This window comes from Cuculus canorus, chromosome Z (genome assembly GCF_017976375.1).
Source record: "Cuculus canorus isolate bCucCan1 chromosome Z, bCucCan1.pri, whole genome shotgun sequence".
In the NCBI taxonomy this organism is placed as follows: Eukaryota; Metazoa; Chordata; class Aves; order Cuculiformes; family Cuculidae; genus Cuculus; species Cuculus canorus.
Window position 1 is genome coordinate 40,145,104 of NC_071441.1, and position 21,944 is coordinate 40,167,047.

The 21,944-nt window shown below is 39.0% G+C and overlaps 1 protein-coding gene across 3 annotated transcripts; it reads left to right on the plus strand.

The window, feature by feature from the left end:
- Positions 1–264: 264 nt before the first annotated feature.
- UBQLN1 (ubiquilin 1) lies at positions 265–21,899 on the plus strand. 3 transcript variants are annotated; one of them, XM_054055509.1, is made up of 11 exons: positions 265–601; positions 10,182–10,333; positions 10,482–10,597; positions 11,752–12,014; positions 12,794–12,952; positions 13,604–13,847; positions 14,336–14,478; positions 15,375–15,458; positions 18,365–18,480; positions 18,801–18,966; positions 20,697–21,899. In XM_054055509.1, exons 1-11 carry the CDS (start codon positions 443–445, stop codon positions 20,787–20,789), a joined length of 1,695 nt encoding a protein of 564 aa, XP_053911484.1. In that variant the 5' UTR covers positions 265–442; the 3' UTR covers positions 20,790–21,899. The 3 variants fall into 3 exon arrangements, with proteins under 3 accessions (XP_053911484.1, XP_053911483.1, XP_053911482.1); XM_054055508.1 differs by having other exon boundaries at positions 20,719–21,899; XM_054055507.1 differs by having other exon boundaries at positions 266–601; positions 20,716–21,899.
- Positions 21,900–21,944: the final 45 nt, after the last annotated feature.

Genomic DNA, 21,944 nt, shown 5'->3' on the forward strand with positions numbered 1-21,944 from the left:
CTGCGACAACTCACACCCTCGCCTCCTTTGCCCAAACCGCTATCACCGACCCCAGCCACACGTGAACCACTTCTGCTCATGCGCACCATCTCCAACGCGCCTGCCCGCCCGCCTCCAACTCCCCCCTCCCCACCTTTGGAGCGCGCAGGCGCGTTGGAAGCGCAAGGCAGTAGAGCCGCGTCACCGCGGGCAGTCGGGTCGCCTTTCTAGTAACTTCCTCGGTGCGCAACGTCATCACTGCGCGCCGCGCCCCAGCCAGGCTGTTTCCGGCCGCCGCCGCGGAAGCGGGTGCGGCGGGAGCTATCGGCAGCCGCCCGGGACTCTCTTCGCCTCCTCTTCCTTTCCCCTCTCCCTCCCTCCCTCCCTCTCTCTCTTTCTCTCTCTCCCTCCTTCTTTCCCTTCCTCCTTCTCTCTCGCTCTCTCTCTCTCTCGCCCTCTCGCCATGTCGGAGAGCGCAGAGGGTCCGTCAGGGGGTCGCGGACCCCCGGATTCTTCCAGCCGGGGCTCCGGCGCTGAAGAACCGCGAATCATCAAAGTCACAGTGAAAACTCCCAAAGAGAAGGAGGAGTTCGCAGTGTCCGAAAGCAGCAGCATCCGGCAGGTGAGGCGGGAGTAGCCAAGCCGAGGGCAGGGCCCGGGACCCCGCTTTCCGCATCCAGAGCCCTTCCCGGTGACCAGGCAGCTCCTGCTCGCCCGGACGGCTCCGGGCGGTTAGACATGAGGAAGAAATCCTTCATATTGAGGGTGGTCAGGCACTGGCACAGGTTGCCGCCTCCCTGGAAGTGTTCAAGGCCAGGCTGGATGGGGCCTTAGGTAGTCTGATCTAGTGGGAGGTGTTCGTGCCCATGGCGGGGGCGGGGGGTGGGACTGTATGATCTTTAAAGTCCCATGCAACCCAAATCAGAGCCAGCCCAGGAAGTGGATTTAGATGTTTCTTTGACTGTGAGCTGTCCTGCCGGCCTGACTCAGCCTGCAGGTAGGAGGCAGGGTGGCTGACATGACTGTAGAAAAAAGTATGCAGACAGTTGCTTTGCAGTGCTGTATTGCTAGTGGTTATCTTGATCTAAAACTGTCTTCAAAAACGTTGAGGAGGTTATGCAAAGTTATCTTGTTTTTAGGGAAGCACATAGTGTCAGACAACTCTGAATTATTAGGGTCTTCTTTGTGTTTTTCTGAAAGTCTGTGCCCCATATTTCCTGTGGCTCAGTAGAAGCAGTGACATCTACTAAATCCTCGACACTATTTTCTGCAACTGTTCTGGTTCCTTTGAAAGTTTTTCTATGCAGGTATTGACTAGAACTGCATTTATTTAGACCGGAAAGCTCCATATCACAGAAAAGATGTTAATCAAAGTGTAAATGCGAGGCTTTCTAAGCTAAGCTAAGGTCTCCTGCTTGTGAGGCATGTAGACCTTCTATGCCAAAATACTCCAGGAAGTCAAGTTCCCAAAGGAGCTTCAGAGCTTGCTTAATTTTATGTACTATTAGTCTGCTGCTCTTCCTGAAACGTCTCTGAGTGAGGCAACTTAGTGTGACTTCACTTTTTTGTGTGTGTGTGTGTGGATGGTAACTGCAAATCTTACCAAAAAAACCATTGCACACGTGAGTGTGCCACTCATGTCTAGATACGGAGCTTGAAATCCATTCCTTCAGAATGAGCTGAAGGATGTTGTGTGGTTATCAGAGGGAGTTACAAAGGATGATGTAACTCCAAGTTGATGCTTCCAAGTGTAATAGGTTAGTGCCAGCATCTTGGCTAGAATGTTAGACTCCTTACTGCTCCACCTAATTGCTTTGAAGAGAGAAAATGCTGATATTTCTTTTTGAGTTTTTACGTTGTGGTCTGGTTTAGATTTACAGTTTATGTCCGCATTTGGCTTATAAGTATCCCAGACAAGTTTCATTGAGGTCTTGTCTCCAGCTGGAGAGAGGTGAGACTATATAATACAGCTATGCTCTCTGCAAGCCTGATCTAGGCATTTCTCCCAAAGGTACAATGACTGTTTGCTTTTTAATGTTGTCCACTGCTTTCCCAGCAATCTCAGTCTGAAAGGGGTGCTTTTCACTTTTCTGTTTTCTATAGATTTGTGCAAGGCATCAATGCAATTTTTTTAAAAGTCTTTGCAGGCTTTTGGGGTTTTGGTTTGCTTTATTTTTGAAGAGGGATTCATATGCAGGATCTAACCTGAGTATTGTGTTTGTCCTGAAAAGCAGTCTGCCATTAGTTTGGGTCCTTCAGGAATAATAAACAGATGTAATTAAGATATGAATTTTAGAATTTATTTGACTTCAACAAGGTTGTTTCAAATGTGAATGCCAGTGGGGCTGCCAGGTTTCCAAATAAGCAATTATCTTAAAAAAACCCTGAATGTTATACAACCTAGCAAGAACATGAGTTTTTGTTTTGTTTGCATGTTTTGTTTGCCACAGATATCTTAAACTCTGAATGTTGTCTCTCTTGGAGCTGCTGTTAAAAAATTAGATCTACAGTTAATATCTTGAGTCTTGTGAAGTAAGATTGCTTCCATGGGCTGACCATTTGCTTGGAGTCTCAGGTGATGCCACAGGTAGCACTAAAAAATGCACTGTCCCTGTAGTGTGGCTAATAGTGGCTGTTTCTCTTAAACTATAATAGTGAGCCATTGTTAATAGTAAGCAACAGTGGTAGATATGATGTTTCTACAGCCAGTCTTAAAGTAGGTCATTCTTCAATACAAACCAAGTTGAACATCTGTTCAGGTGCATCTGGGATCAGCAGGTGATTTGTTCTGTTGCCATAGGTGGATCCAGCAACACCTGCTGTATTTTCAGGTGGTAAGAAAAAAACATAACAGTTGTATGTTTCTGTATTATGACGTAGTGAGTTGACATTTGCTCCTTGAGATGAGGTTTTTGTGAGTTGTTTTGGTTGCATATATTTGAGGAAATAATTCTGTTATGAAATTAGCATGTGTCATTGGCGAGAGCATAAAAGAAGCCTAATTTTGTGTGGGCTTTCTAGCTATACTTTTGCTACTGCAAACCATGGGCTATGGGCAAAATCCTACTTCAGAACACAAGTTCTTGTCATCCTTCCTGTATAGTGTCCAGGGATTGTGCAATCAAACCCTGTTTTCACTGACTCACTTTAATTCATAGTTATAAGATTACCGATATGATTTCTCGGGAAAGGACACCACAGCAGTTGTGTTGCCATGAGTGTGTTTGCTTCCTTGCTTCTTGGGTGAAGAAGACCTGTAGCCAGCTATTCTATTGTGTAAAAGAAAGGTGGAGCTTATCAAAGGTAGCCACTGTTGAAACTGCACGGAGTGGGTCTAAGAAAGACTAGGGTCCAGCTAATATGCTTACCTGTGTACATTACTAGGAATGACAGTTGGAAGTTTAAGTGCTCATGGCTGTGTTTTAAAACAGCAGTGCTGAACAAGGTAACGTGATGTGAAAAATCTTTGTGTAGGAGAACTGTTTGAGAGACTGCTGGGAATGTGAATAGCCGTTCAGTCCTCTAGATACAAACATTTGCTTCCGTGTCACCCACTACTGTGTTCAAAACAGAGTTTTGAAAAAAGCAACTTTGCTTTTTTATTGTCAGCTAGATAAAAGTTGTAGCTTAGTATTTTCAAAGCAGTTGCAGTTTTTAGGGGCCTGTTTTCTGTTACTTTTCAGTGGGAATTGGACGTTAATTCCCTGAGCCTCTCTCAGACTTACTGTAATTTAAATATGTATTATTAAGCCAAGATTGAGGGCATTTGGGAATGTTTTTCACTTATTTTTTTTCACTTTTTATTCCTTTTCCACAGCACCTTGTCATGTGAATAAATAGTTATTTTATTACAGTTGCTGCTTTTGATGTCTGAGTGAGTAAGCAAAAGCTTTTGAGTCTTTATATGGTAGTAACATGTGAAAGGACAATTTGCATGTTAAGATATTTACTTTGCCTGAAATAACTTTTTACCAGGCCCTTCCTAGGCTGACTGTCATGTGGTCAGGTGTTAATAGGTTAATGTTTAAATATGGCTCTGCTCTGCAAAATGACAGTGCAAAACAATCTCCATTTTATTCAGCTGTTCTATTTCATGTATATTCAGATGTTTGTTTTGTTCAATGCCAAAATATATACTTAAACTATCTCAGGTATGTGTATGCATTTGTTCAGCACTGGGTATCAGCACCACAGTGTCCACTTGTACCTTGCAAATAACTTCAGAAGCACAGGTTGGACAGGTGCAGTATGTTGCTTTATGGGGCCTTGTTGTGTTTTAATGTGGAACTAAAAAAGCTGAGTTTTGTTAGTGGAGTATTGGGCTGAGTTTTTTTTTAAGTTGTGTGATGGTGAGAATATTTGGCATGGAGAGTGTAAGCAAGGGTTTATGATGTGTTGCTAAAAAAAAGTGCATGTTCTTCATGTCCAAAATTACACCATTCCTGTCCTTTAAAGACAAAAAAAAAAGTTGATAGAAACAAGTTAACTTGAGGTAAAACGGTAAGGTGGGCAAGTCACTTTCACAAGACTAACCTTTAATTTGCTCTAATTCATGTCAAATCTACAAATTGCCAAGCTTTGAGGAGGCTGTGACCTTCAATTTACTCTCATTAAGAATACTTCCTCCTTTTATTCCTAGGGAAAGCATGTCTCTAGTTGTTAATCTTGGGTTTCAGTCTAATTCCCATTGGGTTTTTCTCCACTGATTAGTCTAATGTCTAAAAGTAACGTAAGTTTATGGGGTTTTTTTTTCATATTTAGTTAAAGGAGTACAATGCACTTGTATCCTTCAATATGACAGGTGATAGGTATGGTGAAACAGTATTTTTACAACTTTGAGTCTTTTTCTGTGCTCAGATATAAGTGAACACCTTTGTAATATCACAATGCCTAATATTATCACAGTGAATTAAGAATTACATTTTAGAACAGGTAAAGAAATCAGCTGAAACCATTGCTTGCAGTGAAATAATAGAAAGGAAGTGTCATTGCAGAAGGAGAACTGGACAGAAATGCTCATCAGTTTTAGCCAGTGACACTGAACTTCTGCTTTTAGTTTTCCCAGGTGTCAAAGTATTTTAATTGTAACTTACTTAGAGGGTTATTTAGTTCTGTTTTACAAACTGGAGATTGAAGCAATACCTAAGTTTATTTAATTACAACTGCCTTAATATGTGTTAATTCTCATAGTAATCTGATTTCCTGTATTTCCTTTGCTGTTGATTGTGTATGTTTAATTTGAGGCTCTGGGGTGATACATGCTAGATTGATGTTTATAGTTCTGTTTAGGAAAAAAAAAAAGGAGGTACTCGTTTTCACTGTTTATGCTGTCTTCCCCATTACCCTAGAGCTATAGCGTCTTGTTCCCCAAATTATTTCTTACTGGTAAGGGCATTGGGGAGTCCTACAAAACCCACACAGATAAGGTCTTTGTGAGTAAGAATGCAATTATCAGTCATTTCTCTTGTCCTTTTGCTCTCTGACTTTAAAGAAACTTCTGTATTTTCCCCTTGCTTGGCAGGAATGGCCTTGCAAGTTCTGAGAGCCTCTGATAGGCTGAGAGAGTTGGGATTGTTTAGCCTGGAGAAGAGAAGGCTCTGAGAAGACCTTATAGTGACCTTCCAGTACCTGAAGGGGCTACAAGAAAGCTGGGGAGGAACTATTTACAAAGGCTTGGAGTGATAGGACTAGAGGCAATGACTATAAACTGAAGAGGGGAAGATTTAGACTAGACATAAGGAAGAATTTCTTCACTATGAGAGTGGTGAGGCACTGGCACAGGTTGCCCAGGGAAGTTGTGGCTGCCCCATCCCTGGAGGTGTTCAAGGCCGGGTTGGATGGGGCTTTGGGCAGCCTGATGGAGTGGAAGGTGTCCCTGCCTATGGCAGGGGATTGGAACTGGATGGTCTTTAAGGTCCCTTCCAACCCAAACTATTCTATGATTCTATTGATATAAAAAGTGGAATATTTTGATTTAGGGTAGGGTGGAGTTAAGTTTTGTTTAAGCTGTTGTGGTTTTTGAAAGTTACATGGTATGTCCTTCTGATAGCATGTTTTCTTTATCTGCAAGTATGGTTTTTTTTCTAGACAGTTTCTTCCCTAGATGTAGTCCATTTTGGAGATGATAATGCCTTGTGTGAGGCATGATCTGTGTTGAACAGATGTTCTTCTATAGTCACCTGCGTTTGGAATCCTTTCTAATCTGAAAGGCAAGGTCAAGCAAAGTGCTGAAGCCTGCTCCAAATTAGCAAGAGTTTTGACTGTTGTGAAGTTTCGTAATAATATTAGAATTAGACCTTGGAAAGTAATAGAATATGCATAAGGTTTCTGGGGAAATTTATACATATGTGTGTAAGTGGAAAATCTATTCTGTAACCAGCCTTTGTCTCATTGCACGTGATTGATGGAGATCACTCCCACATGTTGCCCAGGCCTGATGAAGGGTGCTTGCTTTCTAAAACTCCAAAACAAGTCTCAAGTGTTTTATTTGCCAGCATTTTTGGTATCATTATTTATAAGGCAAGTCCGTTCTTTTTAGCGTGTGAGGGGTGGTCTTGCTATAAGTGTGCAGAAACACCTTCAGGAAGCTGTGGGGGCTCCAGGTCAGTTAGTGGAGGCAATGCTTGCTGCTGTGCCTCCTGTCCGTCTCTCTTCCACCTCCTCCTCCATAGCAGCCCACTGAGGACAGCGAGCCCACACAGCCATGTGAGGGAGAGGAGCTGTGCTTACTCCTCCCCCTCCAGTTGAAACCAGTGCCACAGACAAGGCTCTCAGGCACAGGCCAAATGTGTCGTTGACCATATGGGTGAATAGCAGCTTCTAGAAATGTGTGACAAGGCTTGGTTTGTAATTTGAAGAAAGGTATCAGACTGTTAGAGTGTGCCCAGGGGAGGGCAACTGAAATGGTGAAAGCCCTCGAGAGTAAGACTTCTGAGGGCATCTGAGGTCACTTGGCTTGTTCAAATTAGAGAAGACTGAGGAGTGGCCTCATTGCAGTCTACAACTTTCTCAAGGAGGGCAGTGGAGGAAGAGGTGCTGATCGCTCTCTGGTGACCAGCGATAGGCCACGAGGTGCAATGAAATGAAGCTGCTTTAGGAGAGCTTCAGATTGGATGTTAGGAAGACGCTCTTTGCTGAGAGCGTTTGTTGGTCAATGCAACAGGCTCTCCAGGGAAGTGGTCATGGCATCAAGCCAGTCAGAGTTCAGGGATTGTCTGGATGACACTTTTAGTCATATAGTTTAGTTTTAGATAGCCCTGCAAGGAGCAGAGTATTGAACTGGGTAGTCCTTACAGGTCTTTTCTAACTTGATATTCTGTGATTCTATGAATATTGTTTGTATTAATTAATTGTAGATAGAAAATATTATAATAAATGAGTTTGGGTAAATTGCATTACTCAGTTATTTGGCATGGTATGGTAATTCTTTATTCTTAATACATTAACTTTGTACCAAGTCGTGAGTGTTTCCACTGTTACTTTGGAATGCATATTAAGAACAATTAACCAGAAGAATGCAGAATTGGAAGCAACTGCCTGAACAGTATCTGCAGAAGAGTGTCTAGAGTTTATAGCTGTTAAGTGTCAATACCATTACGAATATTTTCTCACATAGCTTTCTCACTTTTTCTTATAAATAGGAATATAACTTGCAGGAAATGGTGTTTATCCTGTTGTTCCACTAAGTATAGATAAGAACTGGTGTGGAATATTTTGGGCAGTTTTGAGCAAAACGATGCGATTGGATTTGAAAATCCAAAGAATGGCGGGGGAATGATTGGATTAGAAAACAGCCTTCCAAGAAAGATTAGCCTTACAGCAAACCCTTTATTCTAAGCAGAACAACAGTCTGTGTTGTAAATTTTGTGCAGGACAACAAAGAAATAGGGTAGTGAAACAATGGAATAGGTTCCTCCGGAAAAGTAACTGGGTACCTCAGCGAACAGACTAGATAAACACATCAGAAATAATTCAGGTAACCCACTTTGAGAAGCAGTGGACTGTGTGGTGTTCTGGAATATTTGTAAGTCAAAGTATTGACAATGTAAAGGCTGAATTAAAAGTTGTTTCCCCCAGAAGTGAAAGTAAGTCTGTGTGAGCAGACTTAACTAATAACCAAGAGCAACCCTACCGAAACATGGAGATGTTGTGCCTCTGTTTTCTCTCACTCTTTCTTTTTTGATGTCTTTTTTGATATATTTTTTAAAATTTTCCTGTAATGTAAACTCTTGAGACTCGCCTTCAAAGTATAATACAGTAAGTTAAAGTTCTAGTCCTGCCTATTGTAAAATGTAATTATTACTAACTAATGGCAAGATTAATATTTTATTTTCCTATCTGCAGTAAGAATTTCCTTGGATGTCTGGGATATTTTTAAGGTAGTCAATTCTAAAATGTTAAGTATGGTGAACTTCTCAGATAATTTTAAAAACACTTAGCCTACTGACTAGTCTTGTTGAATAAATTTAGCTGGCTTTCTTTTAATAAGTCATTCCTTAGTATTTTTTTGTTGTTTTCCTTTCTAAGTATTTTTTCCATTCTTTTTTTTCTTTTTTTTTTTTTTTTTTTTGTTTTTGCTCTCAGTGGCTGCATTTTTCTAGAGATGGTAAATCTTAGTTGTAACCTGGTGAAAGCATAACCTGGTTGTTAGTGATCAGGAAGGCAAGAAGGTACACAGTGGGCTTCCACGGTCAGTTGTTTTCATGAGTGTATGATTTCCTGGTCAGCTGAAGAATGTGGCTCTTCACCATGCCCTGGGCTGCAAACACATTTCATGTAGCTGTGACACAAGTTGAATGAGAAAGCAGAGCCGCCTGTGTGAAAAGGGATGTCAGTTTTTACACATGGAAGGCAGCAAAAATGCGTCTAAGAAGAGAGGATGCTTCTCTGTTCAGTTCCAGCAAAAATTTAGACAGATTTATTGTACTTGTGACATTGCATCATCAGTCTTTCAACAGTGGGTGGCTTCAGTGGCAAATGTGTGTGTATATATATATATTCATAGAATCATAGAATCACTAGGTTGGAAGGGACCCACTGGGTCATCGAGTCCAACTATTCCTAACACTCCCTAAACCATGCCCCTCAGCACTTCGTCCACCCTTAAACACGTCCAGGGAAGGTGACTCAACCACCTCCCTGGGCAGCCTATTTCAGTGCCCAATGACCCTTTCCATGAAAAATTTTTTCCTGATGTCAAGCCTGAAATTTTACATTTTTATGTATGTCGTATATATACTAATATATCCTTATTGTCATGGATGTATGCCTGATTGAAGCCACAGCAGTCTTTGAGTGGAATCAGATTTTTATTATTGCTGGTGTTGACTAGTGAGATAGATGTGAAACTCTTCTGATTTTTATTTTACAGAAAAGAAGTAACTATTTCCCTTCTTCCTAAGGACAAAAAAAAAAGTTGAGAAAATGTAATACTGTATTTATAGATTGTGCAATACAAGTGCGGAAATGTCATACATTGGTATTACATGGTTGACAGCCATCTGAACATGAGTCAGCAGTGTGCCCAGGTGGCCAAGAAGGCCAATGGCATCCTGGCTTGTATCAGAAATGGTGTGACCAGGAGGTCCAGGGAAGTAATTCTCCCCCTGTACTTGGCACTGGTTAGACCGCATCGTGAATACTGTATTCAGTTCTTGGCCCCTCGCTACAAGGAGGATGTTGAGGCTCTGGAGCGTGTCCAGAGAAGAGCAACGAAGCTGGTGAGGGGGCTGGAGAACAAGTCTTACGAGGAGTGGCTGAGGGAACTGAGGTTGTTTAGCTTTGAGGAGGATAAGGGGGCACTTTATTACTCTCTAAAACTACCTGAAAGGAGGTTGTAGAGAAGAGGGAGCTGGCCTCTTTTCCCAAGTGTCAGGGGACTAGACAAGGGGGAATGGCCTCAAGCTGTGCCAGGGGAGGTTCACGCTGGGCATCAGAAAAGGTCATTGGGCACTGAAACAGGCTGCCCATGGAGGTGGTAGAGTCACCTTCCTTGGAGGTATTTAAAAGACAGGTGGATGAGATGCTCAGGGGCATGGTTTAGTGGTTGATAGGAATGGTTGGACTCGATGATCCTGGACGTCTTTTCCAATCTAGTGATTCTGTGATTAAATGTGAACAAATAGCATGTCTGTAATCCTTAAAAAAAATTTATAGTTCAGTATTCAGTTACACAAATGCATAACACTGACTTTTTTGTTTAGTTCAAGGAAGAAATCTCTAAGCGTTTCAAGTCGCACACCGATCAGCTTGTGTTGATATTTGCTGGAAAAATTTTAAAGGATCAGGATACTTTGACTCAGCATGGAATTTATGATGGACTCACTGTTCACCTGGTTATCAAAACACAAAACAGGTAACCTTGCTGATGAATGAACTTCTGTTTACCTCTCAGGAGTATGAGAAGAATCAAAATGTAAATTAAAATTCTCAAGTACAATACTATTCCTGTATTTAATAGCATTATTTAAATTAACCTGCACCTTTTAAACTTGCTTATTTAGATCACAAGACCACCCAGCTCAACAAGCAACCACTGCTGGGAGTACTGCTACCACATCAACATCAAGCAGCAGTACCTCAACACCAGCTTCAACAAATAGTAACCCTTTTGGCTTGGGTAAGAGTATTTGTTAGGTGGCATGGTGGGTATCATCTCTTGGATTAAGGCAATTTTTCCTGAAGCTTTATTGTAATCTAGACAGAACTTTAAAAAAAATCCAAGCAAACATACCACCAAAAAAACTGATTATAAATATCTGTGGTATTGGTTGTATAAGGTTTCGGATCAGCAAGTATCAGAAGAAGGTTGTTTCCTTAATTTTATTTGCAGTAGTAAGGTGCCACTGATTTTATATTCTGGCACTATGGGTAATGAAACTTCTTCCATTGTCCTTGTGCTCCTTAAAAGTGCATCTGAATTGCTGCAAGGAGAGTATTCATGATATTGGACCTGTCACATGAAGCCAAGATCTGGAACAGAAGTAACAAAATTACTGCCAGTCTTACAATTCAGTATTTCTCAGGTTCCAAGTCTATTAGCGTTACCAGTCCTCTTTTTCATTAATAGAGAGGTTGCAGTCTAATGTTAAAAATACTATCTATTTCCATATCTATAGTGGGGGTTCTGATTCGGTCTTTTTCATCTGATTGTTTTTTGGGGGTGGGGAATAGGTAGAGTTGGAAAAACTAGCCATAGCAAGCAATTACTTTCTTAAGTATAAACAGTTCTTCAAACTGACCAATCCCTTCTGCAGTTTTTTTGATTGGACTCAGCAAAGGTGGGGAATTCAAAGCATGATTAGTTATTGGTGCATTGGTAAGAAGAGCTCCACTCTTAGTTGGAATAGAGCATATGAGTCGTATTGGGAGATCTCACTTTGTTATAGTCTAATTGTGAGGTGACAGATAAATGGTTATTATAAATGTATTGGAGAGGGTTGTAGGGCATGGTTGTGGAGGAAAACCTAAGGCCCCAAAACTCAAACATCTCTTGTATATTAGCTGTGGAAAATGAGAAGATAAGCTGTTAGAATTGCAGCAAACTATGTTTCACATGCATTTTTTTATTTTTAGTTATATGTCTTGTCATTTGAAGAAGCAAACTCTTGCTGGATAACTCCTTAACAGCCTTGCAAAGATTAATTTTCCATTTGTTTTCATTATTTAGAAGTGTGGGGTGTGTTCAAGTATTTTGTATTTAGAAAGAACTTGGGTGTGTTTAGAAGCAGAGTAGGAGCTGGAAGTTCAATTATTTTTTTCATCCTCTTAAAGGTGGCCTTGGAGGTTTGGCAGGTCTGAGCAGCCTGGGCTTAAATACAGCAAACTTTTCAGAGTTGCAGAGTCAGATGCAACGGCAACTTATGTCCAATCCAGAAATGATGGTTCAGATAATGGAAAATCCATTTGTTCAGAGCATGCTTTCAAATCCTGACCTGATGAGGCAGTTAATTATGGCTAACCCTCAAATGCAGCAACTGATACAAAGAAATCCAGAAATCAGTCACATGCTGAATAATCCAGATATAATGAGACAGGTATGTAGAAGGATCTCTATAAGTTTGTGACCTTTGTTTATATTGTAACTGTGAACAACAGAGCAGGAATAGGACATGCTTATGAGTACTTAAGCATTCTTGAAGTATTTAGGCTTGTCAGCAAACTTTTATGTTTTCTCTGTAAGCAGTTGATATTTATATTTCTAGTGATTAGTGTCTGAAATAGACTGATAATTCAGAAAATCTGTGGCATAGTTTTGAAGAACATTAAAGACTGTGTGTTCATGTCCTCTGAGGTAGAGTTGGATATCTCTGTGTGTGGTGGAAACCCTCTGTTGCCTAGCCAACGATGAGTTTACCAAAAGTAGCCATGCTCCAAATTCTTCACATTTTCATTTTCTAGCTGTGGGTGCTTCCTGAGTGCTTTTAAAATTGGATGACATGTAAGGTAGAACCTGCAGATGGATACTTTTGAAAATGTAGTTATTTATTTTAAAGTTCATATTATAGGCTGCTTGCTGTGACAGTGTTAGAAATGGCAGGAGTATATTATGTTGAAAAGATGAATAAAGAAAATAAGTTTCTTCAAGGCTTTTCTTCTGTTTAGCCAGTGCTTCTTGACCCAGCCAGCATAGTGGTGGTAGAACGCTGGCTAAATATCCAATTCAGTTGACTCCCACTAAGCTGACATTCTTGATTTGGCTTTAAATGTAATTTCAGACTGCATTTAGAGAGTGGTAACTGAAAAATTGCCAGATTAAGTTTTCACTTTAGAATGGATGTCTTATCAATGCAGATTAAATGTTCCACTTCCCTAGACACTAGAACTTGCTAGAAACCCTGCAATGATGCAGGAAATGATGCGAAATCAAGACCGAGCCTTGAGCAACCTGGAAAGTATACCGGGTGGATACAATGCCTTGCGACGTATGTACACAGATATTCAGGAGCCAATGTTGAATGCTGCACAAGAACAGGTGAGAAAATATTGCTGGTGTTGCTGAAAGTAAATATTTTTAAAAATAGAAATGCGTAAGTAATGTAAATTTCACAATGTGTACTTGAGAAAACATTTGTTGAAGCTTGAAGTCACTCTGTGGCCTCTTACTTTTTAGAGAAAAGATCTTTAAACATTCTGTGCTCTTGTAAGTTTGAAGAAATACACATACTGCTTTTTGTGCTTGAGAAGATATTTTAAAATGAATGACTTTTTGTATTACTTAAATTTGAATTCTTTTAGTTCTTTGCCTTAAAATTTTGAGGTCCATGAATTTTTTTCAAGGCTGCCTTTAGTAACTTGGAACCTATGATTGGAAGAAAAAAGGCTTTGAAGTTGGAAACCAGTATGCAAGATATAATCTTACTGTGATTGAAATAGCAGTGTAATAACAATACTGCTTTCAAAAAAAATGTTAATTTCATTTTTTTGGAGGTGTTAGTATGTTTCAATTTTGGAATATTTTCAGAATATTTACAATGAATTACTGTAGATTGGTGAGTATACACGATCCACAGTCATCAACATCTGTCTTCATGTGTCATTTTGGAAAAGTAACTTGCTATTTATAGCAGACTTAAAACCATTTGGCTTTAGTAGATGATATATGTTTGCTTTCCTTCCTCTCTAGTTTGGAGGTAATCCATTTGCTTCTTTAGTAAGCAGTGCATCAACAGGAGGTGACAGTCAGCCATCTCGTACTGAAAATAGAGATCCTCTACCAAATCCCTGGGCTCCTCATTCTAGCTCACAGAATTCCACAACAAATACCAGCACCAGTGGTGAGAGTGGTAGCAATGGTAGCACTGGAAATACCACCTCTGGCAGTACCGGACAAAACTCAGCTGCACCTAGTGTGGGACCTGGACTAGGAGGTGTGTTTGTTATTGCAAATACATGTATTTGCTTGTACTTGGGAGTTTGCTGAAATTGTTCTTTCATTGGAAAGATATTTTGATTCAAAGTTTTTATTGCTATTTACTTTTGTAGAATATTTGACTAGTATCAAAGTCCTCTGTAGAAAAACAAACATGAAAACTAAACTAAGAGTGATGATAGTACTTGTATATTGCCTTAAAGTAACAAAGGTAGCTTGTTACTAGATGAATGATAGTATTCCTCCTGTTTGGAGGGAAATGTGAAAACGGATAGTAATGTACATCCTTAGTGGGATTGCTTATTCGTTACAGCCCATGTCTTAACTTGTAGTATAGAGGCACCTCGGTAAGCAGAACAGTATTGAGGTGTATACCAAGGACTAAAACTTCAAGAAACCAAGTGGTTATATCCTGATTTTAGGTAGTCTAATTCATCTGATGATAGAATGTTTACTAAACATTCTTGGCTTTTTACTTTTTTTAAGCTGGTATGTTCAACACACCAGGAATGCAGAGCTTACTACAGCAGATAACAGAAAATCCACAACTTATGCAGAATATGTTGTCTGCACCCTATATGAGAAGCATGATGCAGTCATTAAGCCAGAATCCTGATCTTGCAGTACAGGTAAATGCATTTGGTGTAGTAATATATTGTGTGCATTGAATTGAAAAGAAAAAGGAAGAGTTTAGTTTATGATACAGTTAAATTCTCACTTGTGCCGATATCTCAACAACTGTTTTTGTGAATGGCCTAGTTTTTAATGTTAACGCGTAGCTCACTGGAATTATTACTTACCTACGTTTAACAACTTGCTGGAGTGACCTTTGTTGATTTCTAGTCGGAAGTCATGCTAGGTGTAATTCCGAAATAGCTTCTAAGTTTGAGTATGTTTTATATGGCGCTAAACTTGTGACCCAGCATAAGAACCAGGTAGACAACACAAATGCTTTGGTTGTAAATTAAAGTAGGTCTGCCAGTAAATAAGTACCCCGACTAGTTTGGGAGGAGAGAAGTGAAGGCAGGGAAGCTGATGCCTTCTCTAGGTGTTTGTTCTGGTTTTAACTTCTCTTTTGTGACCTGTGCTCACTGTAAAAATGTAGATGCTGTCTTATGAGCGGTATCTGAGAAGCGCTTTCAGATTTTCCTTAAAGCACTAGTATCCAATGTCAAATCCTGAACTGATTATAAAAAGTTATCTTTTCTGTATTAAATACTTGGAAAATATCTCTGACTACAGGTGGTGTTTGTAGGAAATCTCTGAGTTAGCTCTGTAGAGGAGGCTGAGAAGAAAAGGATTGTCTTCCAGTATAAATGAGATTATCTTGAATTAATTGGCAGATGCTTCTCACTTAAAAGACAAAGAAAGGATTTTATAACCTTTGTTATAACAAGTTTTGGCCAAAGCAGATTATTATCCTGTGAGGTTATTCTCCTAGAATACTACAGTGTACTTGGTTGTCTTAAAATCCTCTGTGGTTTTTACTGCTTGATCTTTGAAGTTTAATATTTTTGTCCCCTAGATGATGTTGAATAATCCTTTATTTGCGGGAAATCCTCAACTTCAGGAACAAATGAGACAACAACTTCCTACTTTCCTTCAGCAAGTAAGATGAGATACTGTCTGTTATGAATGTTTACATGTCAATGAGTAGTATTTTAGATAAACTGGTTCTTTCTTCAGTTAGCTTTAAATACCAGCTTAGACTGTCCCTTGGTTACAGATTCTTGCTTAATATCTCCATCTTTTTCATAAGGTAAGCTGTGGCAATGAAGGAGATACAGACCTCTCAGTTTTCTCTAAGTATATTCTTTTAATCTGCACAGCATACAGAAGTCAAATTAAGAAAGTACACTGGCTTTGCTTTTTCAAGCAGATTTATACAGCTCTTCAGTTTACAAACTAAGATGACAAACAAAGTATTCTGTATTGTCTCTTTCACACCCACACACTTGTGACTGCCTTCACTCCCATCCCCACTCCACTCATTCCCAGGCGGGTTTTCCCAGCCTGGCTTTCTCACACACTCAAGATCATTATCCTCTGCGTCTTGTTCTGAACACCTGGTCTTTTAATCATGTTTATTCTGATATGCTTGGTATCAGCTTCATGCTTTATCTTAGTCCCAATTAATCTTCCATATACTTAGTGTTGCTCCCACAGTAAACCTGACTTGCAGTGAATATTTTTGTCTATAGCTAGCACAACCACTTAGATTTGCTCTTGCTTCTTTCCTTAGGAGGAATAATTGTTCTTACTGTGCACCAGCCAGAGAACAGCTAGTTGAAATGTGATCTGTTTTGCAAATTAAATAAAGATTAGTACTTTTCCCTGCTACTAGAAAAAGGTTTCAGTATGCTTTAGGTGTACCTCGTAAAACCTGCCTTAAGTATTTGGGAAAAGTGATCTTACAGTGTGCCTTGAAAGACCCAAGTCATTAGTTAATTAAAAAAAAAAGTGTCTTCTGAAGTTTTTTGCCTGTGAATGTTACCCTACCACTGTCTTCCTCTCTTAACAACATTGTATTTGCAGCCCAGGTATATACTTGACATCAGCTGTCACTGTGTGTCAGCTCCTCCTTAAATAGGAGCAAGCAAGACTTTTCTTTCTTTTTAAGAGTTGAAAATATACTTCAGTGGATGAGTCCTGTTGTTAGGCAGTACCAGAATGTATGTGCGAAGATCTGATTGCAAACAAGCAGCTTTGAGTAAAATAAACATGTTCATTAATTACAGCAGCAAATTCAGTGTTCAGAAGGAATTGTTTAAATTGTTTAAGCCTTATGAATGGCTGTAGTGTTTTGTAATGCCACTGCTTTGTGATGACTGAGTAGCATCTAACGAGCTAGTACTACATGTATATTTTGAAATCTGTGAATAAATTGTGATTAATGCGTGTAATGAAGGCACAGTAGGAATAACTTCTGTTATCTTTGAGTATCTCTTCCTGTCAATATCACTTTGATGTTTATCTGCACTTCTAGTTCTTTGTTGTATTCACTATTTTAGGTCAGATGATTAGCAGCATTAGCAGGTAGAGTGGAGAAATATCTTAAGTATTTTCAGAATGTTGATAATATTGCAGCTTATGCTTGTGTGCTTATCTGCTGGCATTTATATTATGAGTTTGGGTGACAGAAACCATGCAGTGTTCCTCTGCATAATGGAAGGCATCTTCTGCAACAAAGGGCATTTGCCCAGCAGAACTAGGAACCTGTGAGCTACTCCATCTGCAGCTTTTATGCAAGTCTTAACAAGAATTGCTGCTACTTAATAGCTGGAGTTAATAACATTAATACAGCAAGATCCAGGTCACCCGAGTACTCTGAGAATTGTTGGGCCACCATTTCTGTAAAACAACTCCACTTATCAGGTAGTTAAGTAGTGATTTAAATATTTTCTTGAAGTAATTGCAGCAGCTTTATTTGGAGAACCAAAAATATTTTCCTTTTTAAGATTTGGGTAAACTTTGTCAGTTATGTATTTAGTTATTGTCTGTTATCTATTTAAGCTCTCACAAAGATAAAATTCCAAGAAATGAGTCGAGAATATTAACAACTTCCTGTGCTTAAGTCTTATTTTGCACCTGTATTCTGGACCAGAGTTCTTCGTGTCTGTTCTGCTGTTTTGCTATGCAAAAGAGGAAGTTTGATCTTAATTTGTGCTTTTCTGTGTGAATCAAACATGTTTTTGCAGCAGAAGGAATTTGGTTTAGCTGCCAAGTGAAGGCTGCTAAGGTTAATGAGCCTGTCTGCTATATGAAGTAGATCTGGCTACCAAGACTCTTGTCACTTGTGACTGAAATGTTACTTACTTGTGACATCCTTAAGCATAAGTGAGTGTAAGCCATTAGTTTTGATTTTGTATCTGTAATAGGTTTCTGGACATTTAATTGCAGAAATAAAAGCATTTGTATTTTAAATTATCTGTGAATGTGAAAGCCAGTTTTTGATTGAAGTTGTACTAGAATGAGAGCCCCTGAATGTTATACATTTGCTTACTAGTATGTTTTGCAGTGTATTTGTTGCCTTTCTGTAAGCTGCAAGGGCATGACAGATACAAAGATGTGCACAAATAGTCATGCTCAAACTGCTGTCATCTGGATTTAGTTAGGAAAAAGTAATGTTTTGTATGAGGTTTTCTTAGGTGTCTATTGGTCAAGTTTCATTGTGTTCACTCTTGTTGCTTACCAATAGCACAATGTAGGAAACTAGTTCTAAAATGATGTTGAACTATGCTTTTGAAAGATGATGAAGTCTGTTGGAAGAGGTATTGAAAAATACTTTTCCATGTGTACTTACCATTTTAAAGGCACTGTCCACATCTAGAGAGTTCATTGATCACCTCCAGTGAAAATTTTCTTGAAAAAAGAAAAAAAATGCTTGAAGGATTTAGTGTAAACATTGAAATATAAAGTTGTAAAACAAGTTCTGAAATTATGTATAAAACATCTGGAGATAAAGATTAACTTTGAACATCTGTGTACGATTGAGAGTTTCTTTTCTTTTCTTAGATGCAGAATCCTGATACGTTATCAGCTATGTCAAACCCTAGAGCAATGCAGGCTTTGCTACAGATTCAGCAGGGCTTGCAGACACTAGCAACAGAAGCACCTGGGCTTATACCGGGGTAAGAATCAGTCTTACAGATTTAACACAAGACAGAAGTTATCTATGTTGGTCATTCTTACATGCAGAGATATACCCAGCTTTTATGAAAGACTCCTCCATATGCCTTTTTTAGTTTAATTAAGCTTTTTTTTATATTTGTCATGTTTTTGACTGCTGTGCATTTCTAAACAGTGATGACTCTGGTCTTTGTCTTAGTACTTTGTTCAAATTGTCATTCCCCTCCTTGACAGAATTTTTCTCGGTAATTAAATAAATGAGAAGAGACAAGTTTGTATTTATTATTTAAGTGATGTATTTCTTTTTCTGTCATCTATGCAGATTCAGTCCTGGCTTAGGCGGATTGGGAAGTACTGGATCTCCCGCAGGGTCCACTGCACCTAGTTCTGTTCCCAGTGAAAACCCAAGTCTAGCAGAAACTGCTGAACCTGGTCATCAGCAGTTTGTCCAGCAGATGTTGCAGGCCCTTGCTGGTGCAAATGCTCAGGTAAAGTATATCACTAGCCTTCTTTAATTCTTACTTATTTTTTCATTATAAGCCCCTAGAAAGGAGGCGAGTAGTTCAGGGGATTGCTCCCTGGGTGCATCTTACCAAAGGAGAGTAGAAAGTGGTAGCAGCTGTGCAAGTAAGTGGTGGGAAAACATAAAATTTGAGTAAAGGTGTTCTATAAACAGTTGATTTTTTTACACTCATTTCATACCCTTAAATATCTGAAATGCTTGGAAAGATTAAGGCAGATTGAGGTCGTAATGTTCACTGGCACGTGAAGTGTGAGCTTAGGCAAGAGAAAAACTTAAGCGTATTCATCAACACTACCTCTGTGCCTTTTGTTTGTGTTGCTGGCTGATACTCTCTAGCTGTGACTAAGCCTCTGTCCCACACTTCAGAACAGCCACACTCTGGTTACTTGGAGCCTGAATTTGTTGTATGCCTTTGCTGATATCCTGCATGTCCAGACCGCAGTGCATTGTATTAACATTCTGAGTGGGAGTGAGGGTTTCCAGAGAACTCCAGAAGTCAGGCAGAAGGAACAGCTTTGTGCGTAGTTGTAGGGTGTGAGCAAGACTGGTTTTAAAGGAGATGTGCTGTTAACTCTCAGTTGCGCTGTGTGAAACAGCACCCTTACAACATGGTACTTACTCAGTGTAATGGCAGACTACTGGTGGAATGGGCTGTCCTGCTTTTTCCTGCTCTGTTGCCACAGCGTGTTAGTTCAGCTTGCTCATCTGACAGACATTTTCTCTTGTTATCCAACCACAAGGAACTGTTGGTGAGTGTTGCTGTAGGAAACCATACTCTCATACATTTTAGCTTATGCTGTTGAATCTGACGCTTCTGAGTCAGTATTATGTTTAATTTTTCTTGGGGGAAGCAAGTGGGGGAGCTAGTTCTTGCATTTCAAGTTATGTATTTACATTGTATTGGTTTGGAACCTTACACAGACTTTAAATACTGGTATTAATTTCTTAATGTATGAAATAGTTTAATTAGAACAAAAGAAAAATGAGCAGTAGCTGTGCAAATTTTGTATTAGTATCTAAATCAACTCACTGATTTAAAAAAAAAAGTGGCTTCTTAGTATTATGCCAGTGTGTTATTTTCTTTTAATTTTTCTAATTCAAAAATGCCGCTGAACTGAAGATTATACCACTAAAATGATGCAGAATTTTGCCTTGACTTTGTGTGAGGATGGTCCCATGAAGCACTGCTGTTAGTTTGCCTTCAGCCAAAGCTTGCTAACTATTAGAAATTTGGTATTTTAGTCAACAAATACTTGGAGCATTAAAAAGGACATGATCTTTATATCAAGGAAAAAAAACCACCTGTGACGTTCTGTGCTGACAGTGGCATCAGAACCCTCGCTGTTCTACATCAGTAGGTTGAACTCTGTTTCATTAAAGTAAAAAACGTGTGTATTTTTACAAAACTGTTTGTGGGACATAAGTTTATCCTATTTAATTTTAATAATTTTTTATAAGCCACAAGCTTTTCCTGTACTTCAAGAATGTCATGTAAGTGTAGATACTTTTAAAAATTTGAAGCTGCTCTGGCTTGTTAAAAAACAATTCAATTGTGAATTTAATTTATGTCATAGCATAATTTTAGTATCTTGACAAAATTGTAGTCGGAAATTAGTAAAGACGGGGAGTGGTGCAAAACCAACTGTATTTAAATCCTGTACTTTGCTAAATATGCATTATGCTATGCTTTTATAGCTTGAAATTTTGTTCTTAGCAGTTGCAAAATCCAGAAGTTCGATTTCAGCAACAACTGGAGCAGCTGAGCGCAATGGGATTCCTGAACCGTGAAGCAAACTTACAAGCGCTAATAGCAACAGGAGGAGACATCAATGCAGCTATTGAAAGGCTGCTTGGCTCTCAGCCTTCATAGCAGTGTTTCTTTAACTTGAAAATATGTAATTTATTTTTGATAACAGCTCTTAAATCTTTAAAATATTTGCTTTATTTCATTCTGACTCTTGGGATTGTCTTGTTATAACTAAAATCAGTCTGATGCATTTTAAGGTGGAGTGCAGTAGTTTTCTTCAAGCAGTGGGAATCAATGCATTTTCACTCTGCATGCATCTCACTTCTTTTGTTATGCATTATTTGTGATTTTTTTTTATTTTTTTTTTTTAAACTATCAGCTTTCACAGTTGAGTGAACAGGTTTTGTCTGACCTGCAACTGTCCACTTCATTTAATGCTTAAACATTAGCCTTCAGTAGTAATTTATGTAGAATACAAATAAAAAGGAAACAAGTGAAGATGCAGTTTGTGGGTACCAATACTGCTTGTTGTGATTTTGGCATCTATTTTTTTTTTTTTGCTAGCAAAATGCTGTAAGATTTATACCACTTAAGTAATTACCATTTTTTGCTTTAATTTGTATAAACACAATATGTACCATGGAGACAGCTCATTTCTTGAGATTTACACATTGCAGTAGAATGAGATTGCAAGTAGCGCAAAAAAGCCAGGGGATAAAAAAAAGAAGCTATAAGACATGTGCCCTTCCCGCATCTTTGGTAACTATCTCAACAAAAAATGCCTAAGCAAGTTCAGTTAAAATATACTAGAATTACTGTTCTAGTTATCTCTTTACATCTAACAGTACAGAAACTTGCATTGTAACATTGTCTAAATATTCACAAAGATTAACTGTAAATTACCTTTATCTGTGCAAATTAGAGGGGCACTGCCTGGTGCTCTGGAACTGCTTCTAAGGCTTTTTGGCTTGTTACATTGAGATTCTAATGTATTCTGATTTGTAATTGGAAACATTACTTTCATTCATGGTCATGTGATAATCTACCTACATTTAACCATCATGTAAAAAATACTGTATATCTTTTGAGGTTTTATTGGTAGTTACTTCTCTTGTGCACAGGTAATGAATTAATTAAAAAATCTTTAAGCATCTTGTCTCAGTGTGTTTGCAGTTGATTATTATATAGAATTCAAG